The following is a 9,979-nucleotide window of genomic DNA, read 5'->3' as shown; positions in this document are numbered from 1 at the left end:
TCCTCTCCTCTCCTCTCCTCTCCTCTCCTCTCCTCTCACTCTTCCTCTTCCTCTCCTTTCTGTTGCTGGGTTGATGGAAAAGCTCCTGCGTCATCACACTGCTCCCACCTACCTATATTACATTTAAGAATCCCAGAGTGAGTGGGATTAATGCAGCCCTACAATCCAAACCTTTTGATATTACCACACAGTTCAAAGTAGGTCATCTGCTTTGTAATCCCATATATCAGGAGCGAAATGTAATGATTTTAATGGTCTTACACACAGTGTGACTCACGACTGAGAAATATCACGTCACGTTCTCTACGCGCTCCTCTGAGCCTATCATGAGCCCAGAACCTGACCAACAGGTCACAGGTATGAGATTAATTTCCCCGAAAGCATTTGGAGAGCGTTGATATTGTGCTGACACACCACCGCAAAAGTGATCAGATGGAGGAAGGAAACCCGAGTTATGAAGAGATGGAGGCTTTTCATGACTTCTTGCCTCCAGCTTGATTTTCTACAGACATAATTTCACACTCTGTATGATTTGTTGGGCTTTATAAAAAATATACTTTATCATAATTCAATCAAAACATGAATGCTCTGTTCTGTCTTCTGAATTTAGGTTAAGATGATGTATATTTTATGAAAGTCTGATAAGGCCTGATTTAGTTTATCAGTAACATTTGGCATATTAAGCACTCTGCTATTGTTAGTGCATCTTAAGATCGCAACTGCCGTCTGCAAGTTATTTTCTTGATTAAAAATTGTGTCAGAAACGAGCAAACTTTGACCGTTTGTTTAGCTGTGGCTGTGTTTACCTGATTAACGACTTCAGAGGAAGAAGATATTTGATTTGCTTTCCAGAGAAAAGCATCAAATCCTCACAGCTGAGAGGCTGAAATGAGGGAACGTAATCAATCAGCGATTAGCAAAATAGCTGCAGAATCATTTTCTGTCAGATGGCTATCAATTAATGCGATCATCATTTCAGCTAGAGTGCAGATAGTTTTAATGTAAGCACTAAGAACTCATTACTGCTCATCACTACATCACATAAAACGGAGATTAAATCTTTATTTCATCAGATCTGAGGTGATTTTACAACTGTAAAGAAACGTTTTTTTTTTCTTTTCGAATTCAATTAACCAGAAAGTTCTGTGAAATATACTCTAATATCCTGTTGCTGCTAATACTGCACAGGCACAACTTATTGAACCCATCAGTTATTATTATAAACTTAAAATGTTATGTTGTCATTATTAGCAATCATCACGATAATTTGAAGCGTTTATTTGTCAACAGCCTCAAGTTAAGCATCCATGACTGGTGCAGTAAAAGTTAGTTAAAGCAAATGATTAAGAAAATGATTTTAAAGTGTTTTAATTGTCCATTTATGTGTTTAGATTTTACATTGAATTGTAGCAGAGTATTTGCTATTTAAATGTTTATTTGCATATACTAATTATAGTGACATCAGACATGTATTAGTACTAGTATTATATATGCACTTCTTACAACAGCAGAATGTATATTTATTTTATGTTATATTTTTATTTTATTTTCATATTCATACTTTATTTTTTTTACCTCCTACTTCTTTAAGACTTTTGATTGGGAGCATCTGCAACTGAAAGCAGTTTCCCCTAGGGGATCAATATAGTATTTCTGATTCTGTATTAAGTTCTTATTTGATTATTTTCTTCTTTTCATTAGGTTTTTAATGATTTTTAATTACTTCTTGAACCTCCATGACAAATACATCCATGAATGAAAACTGTAAGCTGTTTAAGAAATGAACTGAACTGAACCTTGACTTAAGGCCTTTTTTGTCAAACTTCACTCAACTTTCAAGATCAATAACTCTTCCTGATTTATGACACACTTGTGAAGGACTTTCATACAAGTAGAAACAGTTTTTCTAACATTTTCTACAGATTTGTTCTCGTATATGATCATATGTCATTTGTTAGTCTATACTTCAGATTCTTCTGAACACTCTAGATGTGATTATAACTGCTTGCAACTCCATTATGATGGTTTAGAAGAGGTCCAGTTGTGATAAAGAGATTTAAGAGAGGTATAGTAACTACTTTTTTTAAGGATTAGTCAAGAAACTTTAAAGTCCAAGGCGTTTTCTAAACACCAATCCTAAGTGAAAGTCTCGTCTGTGGATTAATACAAATCAAACAAGTTGTCATTTTTAGGTTTTCTGCAACATAACTGAACCAGAGTACGTTTGCATGCCACAGGTGTCATCTCTAAATTGTCATGCTGCGTCTCGCGTTGCTGCCTGTCTTCAGCCGGCCCTGCCTGCCACTCCGACTGACCCACAATTCCTTGGGCTTGATGTGTTGCCATGACGACACGTCAGCCACAGCCACCCATCTTGTGAAGCTCGCAAAGGGCCTCATCGGGGGCTCCTTCCTGAAAGTTGTTTTTTCCTCCTTTCCTCTTTTAGTGTCTGCATGGTCCTATCTTCCTATCTGCTCTAAGTGGATTTGCGTCTGGGATTTGCTTGACGGATTGGAGCGGTTCTTGCACGGAGGAGGTTTTCCTGCAACTCTTTGCATTATGTGGTCTATTTGTCACAGTAACCCTCCACACCATGAGATAAATTTAGCACAGGTTTTTTTCTATATTAATGATGTAACAATCCATTTTACAGTCATCTCTCAGGGAGAAAGGTGCTGTACAATAATCTGATACTGGATGGTGGGGGGGAAAGAAGTGTTCAATACTCTCCCCTGATCTTTCTCTTGAGCAATCTTTCTGTCACAGTCTGTTGTTGTTTCTGTCTTTCTCTCTCACACACAGGGGACAATCTTGGAATCAGAAATAGAGAAATGGAATGGGGGAGGCTGAGAACATGTCATAGCATAAATGTAATATCAGGCTTCAGTTTAAGACGTGGAGGGGGGAAAAAAAAGCCCATCTCCTTTTGATTTCAGCTTTGAGATGGATTTGATGGATATACAGCAGGCTTTGTTCCATACCTATTTGCTGATCCCCCCGTCCCCTCCCCTTTCATCAACAGTGTGGCCTGTCAAAGCAAACTGATAAGTTGCTTTGTTTTCTCGACAACACAGCAAATGATTCATTCCTTATTATCTATATGAAGACATATGATGACACTGTGATGCTTCATAACAGGCTTCTTGGCCTCTTCTTGGCTCATGACTTCTTTTTTTTCTTTTTTTTTTTTTTTTTAAATTATTCTCTAAACAAACATTCACTCAATATTTCTTAATGACAAACTTTGATTGCTTTTATTGTTTCAGTGCTACAAAGCTCGTGGCATGGGACGGAAATACCCAGCGTGCCTCATGATAAAATGCATGGAATCAGCACATGACACGTCTTGCATGGCAATACAACGATGGCTACCGTCGCATATAGGCTAAATAGTACTGTAGCTACAACACTGAACAAACATGAGCTTGTACATTAAGAGCAAAAAAGTTCTTGTCTTGTCTCATTTCATGGGTGGGTTTATTGTTAGTCCTTTTTTTTTTTTTTTACACGATCCTCATACGCACACCTAAAAGTCCCTGAATATAAAAGTCTGTGTGTCATGTCTTTTTTTTTTGCTGCTTCTTTACAGTCAGTGAACATTTCCTGCTGTCCGTTTATTTGCTCCACGTTTAGTTAAATGTTTGATTAAAAACTGTGCGCTTTTTACGGTCTGTGGAATTTGCATTTTATGATCTTCTTGAAAGCACTTTGGAAGTCCTTGTTGAAATAGGCATATATGATGGGGTTTAGGAGAGAGTTGGAGTATCCCAGCCAGTTTATGACTGCACCCAGCCAGTCGGGCATGTAGCAGCTCTCTGCACAGAAAGGCAGCACCAGCGCGACGATGAAAAAGGGCAGCCAGCAGAAGATGAAAGTTCCCATGATGATGCCGAGTGTTTTCACCGTTTTACGCTCCCTGGCCAGTGCGAGCTTCCTCTTCGCCCCCGAGTTCTTCTCGTTCATGTTTTCGTAGCCGTGCGAGGACGACTGGGGGGTGTTGGGCAGAGGCAGGTGCGTCTTGGAGTTGCTGATAACTTCTATGATCTCGAGCGACTCGCCCTCGTCTCCATGCTTCACCGCGCCGTTTACGCACGGAGAGCTGGTTTTGGAGTCGTCGCTGCGCTTCCAGCCTTTCCCCCCGGCCTCCCCGTTGGTTTTCTTGTGGAAGATGGCTGGAGACACAGCCGAGCACTTGTCTGACACTTTTGCCTTCTCGGTTTTCTTGACTGTCTTTCGAATCCGAAACCGAGCGGCCCTGAATATTCGCCCGTACAGAACCAGCATGAGGATGAGAGGGATGTAAAAAGCCCCAAACGTGGAGTAGATGGTGTAGCCCGGGTCCTGGCTGATCATGCAGGCGTCGGGGTTCGCCCTGTCTTCGGCGCTTCTCCAGCCTAACATAGGCGGAATAGAGATGGAGAAACCAATTACCCAAGTCACGCTAATCAAGAACGCAGCTCGCCTTGGTGTCCGTTTATTTACATAGTCAATGGGGTCTGTTATGGCCCAGTACCTGTCCAAGGCTATTGCGCACAGATGCAGGATGGACGATGTGCAACACAGTACATCCAGAGAGATGAATAAATCACAGATCTCCTGCCCCAAAGTCCACTTGTTCAAAACCTGGTAGAGGGCCGCCATTGGCAGAACCAGCACCGACACCATGAGGTCTGTCACCGCCAGCGATCCGATCAGATAGTTGGCCACATTCTGGAGAGATCTCTCCAGGGCGATGGCTGCCACGACGCACGCATTGCCAAATATGGAGCAGAGGATGAGGGCCCCCAGAAGCAGAGAAGTGATAATCTGGTAACTCAGCACCAGATCTGGCTGCGACCCAGACCCTGTGCCATTCTCACCCCCGTCCCAGTCGGCCACCACGTCCACCCCTTCAGGGTAGCCGCTGGTCGCGTTGCTGTCGTTGCCGCTTGCTGTTATAAAATCCATAATGTGGTCACACTCAGAGCGCAACTTTTCCCAAAGCAGTTGGGGGGACACACGAGTGGACAGATAGGCAGGAGGCAGTCAGCCCCTCAGACTGCTGCTGCTGCTGCTGCTGCTGCTGCGCGCTTTACCGGGTCCATCGGAGTTGCCGAGTTCGTGCTGTCGCTCTCAGGACGCATGACGCAGACGTGTTTGTGAGTGTGTGTGAAGGGAGGTTGTGTGTGTTGTAGCCCATGAGTGTTGACAGCCGGGTGCGCTCACTGGTACTGCGAATCATCTGAGCTTGGTGACGCCGTGAATTCATTTATACCAACAGCTTTGGGTACGTCAGACCGGGAGGAGGTCGCCCTGGAGTTTTGTGCCTTTGCTCTCCTTGTTGCTTCGTTTTTCACTGCAGACAGCCGATGAGGGTGCAGAGCTCCATGCTTTCTTTTTTTTTCTGTCATTTATTTTACCCTGTGGACTCCACTGACTTCAGCATTTTGTGGATTTTTTTTTTGTAGTTTAGCCTCCATCTCAACGGGTAGCTCTCAGCCAGGACTCATTTTAACGGATTTATTACAATATAACAAGATAGGCTGTCATAAAAACCAGCGAGCAAGGCAAAAAATTGTCGATGGACTACTCCAGGTGGAAATATTAACCGAGAAAAAGGTCTTTCATGACTTTAAATGAACTTTTCCTTTAAGGGTGTTTCGTTTGAAACAGATTTTATCCGGTAAAAGAGCTCAAATAGGACCTAAAAAGCACGTATTTACAGGTTTGCATTTTGAGCAGAGATGGAGAGAGAAAGGTAAAAATCTCCAGAGCGCTGGGAGCGAAAGGTAGTTTCAGGACCAGGGACAGCTCCTCGGCGGCTCACAGAGGAATACGGCTGCCATCTGCTGTCCACGGCCGGTACTGCAGCCTCCTGGCGGCCGCTCTTCCATCTGCGCTTTGAGTTCAGGGGAAGGGGTTGGGCTCCAGAGGGAGATGGTAGGATGGCTAAAGAGAGAGACGAGGACCAAACATCGCGTGTGAGACAGAGCGAGAGGGGATTCCCTGGCAAACAGCAGTTGCTTTTGTATCATATTTGAGTGTATCTGAGCCAGCAATTAATGGCAGCAGTGAGCCTGGATAAACACAGACAGAGAGGGCAAACAAGGGTGACTATGCTGGGTGGAGGCAAGGAGGCAGTGGAAGGTTGCTATGAGTAAGAAAGGATGGAAGATAATTTAACCCAAAATTCAGATTATTTAGGAGGGGGGGAAACAAAAACTAATAGCTTGTCACAGGATAGTCAGATCAGGCCACCATTAAATGTCTAAAAGGAATATGTGGAATGTACATTTGAAGAAGGAAATGCAAACTTGAGAATAGTCCATCCATCCATTGTCTTCTGCTTATCCGGAGTGGGGTCTTGAGAATAGTGAAATTGAAAACCTGAAATGTAAAGTTTCGAGAGAAAACTTTAAATCAAGATGTCATCAGAGACAAATGTACTCGTGAAACACAAAGACTTACTTTATGCACAGAAATCCCTCCTGCTTGTCAGCGTCCCCATAAGTCTCAGTTGACTTTAACTGGAAGAATCAAAACCTACAACCATCTGTGGAAGATTTTTAACCCTTTGTGTCCCATCAGAGTGTATGTAAAGATGGACTCAGTGTCAACCGTCGCTCTACTGGCCTCAACAAGCTGCTTGTAGGAGCCATTTATGTTAGTCGGCAAGTAATTTGATATGGATTATTATTATTATTATTATTGTTTGGACACATGGTGGGGGTAATTGGACACTGGGTGTATATGTAGAGGGCACAGGTAACAGGAAGAGGAGGGCACAGGTGGAGAGAGCAAACACTTCTCACCAGAGCAGCAGCAGACCAGCATCAAACCAGCAAAGATGCCATATTCACAATAGGAAACTGCTGTACTTTCATTGCATGCTCATCGTCAAATAAACATCCACTAGCGGCAAGTACAAGGACCGGAAATTCTGTTTGTTGATCTGCGTCGGTTCACTCTGTTCCTCCTGTGCAGTAACGGCAATCACAGGACATTGGTACAATTGCCGTTGCACTGCTCAAGCCCCTTGAATTTGACTGACGGTGCCGATTAAACTGAAATAAATCTGTCACAGAAGATGTTTTGGGAGGGGTTATTTTTATACCAAAACATATTTTGGCAAGTTTAATCACATGGTTCACTCTCAGGAAGTTTCTTAAGTTACTAGAGCTGATTTCACCTCAGGCTTAACTAACATCCAGTCCAGTTTGTGCCGTGCCTTTTGTATTAGCAGTCATAATCTATCTGCTCTGTAATGAAAGATAGTATTTGGTTGTTGTATGGGTTAGTTTTTCCAGTTGGGCCTGTGAATGTGTGTAAATCTGCATAAGTCAAACTGGATTCACACATGAAATAAACTCCTAAAATACAACTACACAAGTCTCAGACCATCTTCTGTCTGTATGATGCTTCCCATGTGTGTCACCATCAAACCACCTCCATCCAAATGTGTGAGACTGTGTGAGGACGCTTGAACAAAAATACTCCCCTGAATCTTCAAACAAGTTGCACTAAGCAGCAAACTCCTAAATCGAATCACTATTTGATGTGACCCCTCTTTGCCTTTAAAACAGCACCAGCTCTGCTAGGTACGCACAGTTTTTTCAAGTTGCGTGGCAGGTAGGCTGTTCCGAGCATCTTTGGAGGACTTGTCACAGTTCTTCAGTGGATTTAGACTGTCTCTGGTGCTTTGGTCTCTTTATATAATCCCAGACTGGCTCCGTGATGTTGAGAGCATTTAGCATCAGTGAAGTTTCCAGGCTGTCTGTGCTAAATAGAGAAATCAAAATACAAGCAGTGGAGGTATTTATTCATCTATACATGAAAAAATATCCACCTGAGACAGACACCATCAGTGCTTTTGTTAAACTGGCCTTTAGGCGGCACATAAAGGATGAAATAGGCTACTGGCCAGCAAACAACATCACGGCTACAGCACGCAAGAATGATGCAAGTATCTGGCAAAACAAACAGGCAGAAGACTATGGAAAGACAGCAGGTATATAGTCTGAGAGATGATTAGAGAATGGAAACAGGTGAGGTGGGTGTGGGGAGTCAGGTGACTGAAACAGGGAGGAAAGTGTGAGGACATCTGTGGATGGAGAGCGGTAGTGTACAAGGGGGGGAAGCAGCAAAATTAAACAAATTTGTGACAATAACAACAAGGCTTCTAATTAAACTTTTGATTAAACTGTATAATCTATAAATCCATCCATTTTCTAGATCAGTTTTTATCTTGTGGAGGTCAAAACTATAAAATGATATAAGTTAAATTCATAATAGTTTTGTTATATAACTTAGAAAAAACGAAAAATAGAACATCGCTGACAATCACATACAGTCCTAAAATGCTAGTAATCAGATTTTAAACTTGTCAGCATATCATATTACTTAAATTCATAAAGAAATGAGTCTTTAGTGAGAAGGATGTCCACACATTTAATCAAATTAGTCAGCAAATTCTATATTTAAGTCCATCTAACCAAGTGAATACTGCTGTTACACTTCACATAATGCAGGTTCTATACCTAAATATAACAAAACCCTCATTAATGTCATCAGTAGCACCCTTTTACCTGCTATTTCATGCCCAAACAGCTGCTATAAAAAGGTCTATTGTCTTCAGGATTCTTTATAAATCCGTCATAGTCCCATGAGATTCTTTATTTAGAAGCAATAAATCCACCTTTTGGAACAAAGCGTATCTGCTGATATCGTTTCCTCAAGTATATTTATATCTTTTTGTAGTCTGAAAGGTGCACAGGAAGAAACTACAAAATCATACATGTACACACACACACACACACACACACACACACACACAGAAATGACTCTGTGAGTGAAAAAAGCTGACACCGTGGTAGTGGACATGAGAAAAAAAAAGCGGTGGCTCTGGCTTTTTCACCTTATTTTTGTGAGTTCAGTGGTTGCATAGCGGTGTGTTTTTCTATAGGTCACCCTGAACAACAGTGAGGCCATGAACAGTCCACCTATTGTAATGGGGCTCACTGCAGGGACTTTGTCTTTGTCAACAGTGTGGAATGCCCCAGGGGGCTAACAGGGGCAGGATAGGCCAAGCCAGAGAGCTGCACCGCTCACCTCCTCTGCGCTGGAACAGTCCCTCTAGCTCTTAAAAAAAGAAAAAAGAGAGCTTGAATCTATACGTCCAGAAGAAGTGGGAGGCAGAAAGAAGACTGAGAGATGGATGACAGCAGGGGAATAACCAGGCTGTCTGGTTGATGTGGCATCAGATGTGCTCTGCTGGTGACTGAGAGGCTTGAAAGCGCCATCATGAGCTCCCATGTGGGAGCTTCTGGTGTGAATGGCTCAAGCAGAGTTGGAGGTAGTGGAAGTGAAGATACCGGTGAAGAAAACAGTAACAATGAGACGCGCGCTTCGTGCTTCGAGTCGGTGAGGCCTAATCTGAGGAGCGCCGATCCGACCGGAGAGGGACGCTCGAGCAGCGTGGAGCAGCTGGCGAGACCTGCCCTGCCCGGGAGGAAGGCGTTCAAGAAGACCTGCGGCGAGGAAAACAGAGGAAGATGGAGAGAGGGGAGTCAAGACAGGAGCGAAGGGAGACTAAGTGCTGAACGTTTAGGAGGCAAACAAAGGCAGAGAACAGCAGAACCAGCTGAGACACACAGAGAAGGAGCTCAGGACAGACAGGGAAGCACTGAAAGTTCATCCAGCAGTAGCTCTGATGTCCAATTAAACAGCATTTCAGAAGTTGGAGAGGGATCAAGCAGCTTACAGAGAAGACAGACATGTTCTAGACATCAAGGCCACGGCTGCACTCGTACCGTCTCTTCAGGTTTAAGCTCTCGGTCTCCTCGGCCTGTTGTCCAGACCAGGTCCTCGCCTCAGAGACTCTCATCCAGGTCAGCTTCTGCAGGAGACCTGCACGGTTTCTCGTTCAGTTCTTCCAGAGAGCCAGATCCGTTCTGGGTGGAGGTGAGAACAGGAGCGGCAGCTGGACGCTCGTCCCAAGGCC

The 9,979-nt window shown here is 43.4% G+C and overlaps 1 protein-coding gene across 1 annotated transcript; it reads right to left on the bottom strand.

The window, feature by feature from the left end:
- Positions 1-3,663: 3,663 nt before the first annotated feature.
- On the bottom strand, positions 3,664-4,947 carry LOC103358896 (5-hydroxytryptamine receptor 1A-alpha). Its single transcript, XM_008284046.1, has one exon. It carries the CDS (start codon positions 4,945-4,947, stop codon positions 3,664-3,666), a length of 1,284 nt encoding a protein of 427 aa, XP_008282268.1.
- Positions 4,948-9,979: the final 5,032 nt, after the last annotated feature.

This window comes from Stegastes partitus, unplaced genomic scaffold (assembly GCF_000690725.1).
Source record: "Stegastes partitus isolate 25-593 unplaced genomic scaffold, Stegastes_partitus-1.0.2 Scaffold341, whole genome shotgun sequence".
NCBI classification, from domain to species: domain Eukaryota; kingdom Metazoa; phylum Chordata; class Actinopteri; family Pomacentridae; genus Stegastes; species Stegastes partitus.
The sequence above is the reverse complement of the archived record's forward strand: the minus strand, read 5'-3'. Positions and strand labels throughout refer to the sequence as shown.

Excerpts from the sequence above, each read along its gene's own strand:
- LOC103358896 (XM_008284046.1), bottom strand. The coding sequence starts at position 4,947 with ATGGATTTTATAACAGCAAGCGGCAACGACAGCAACGCGACCAGCGGC.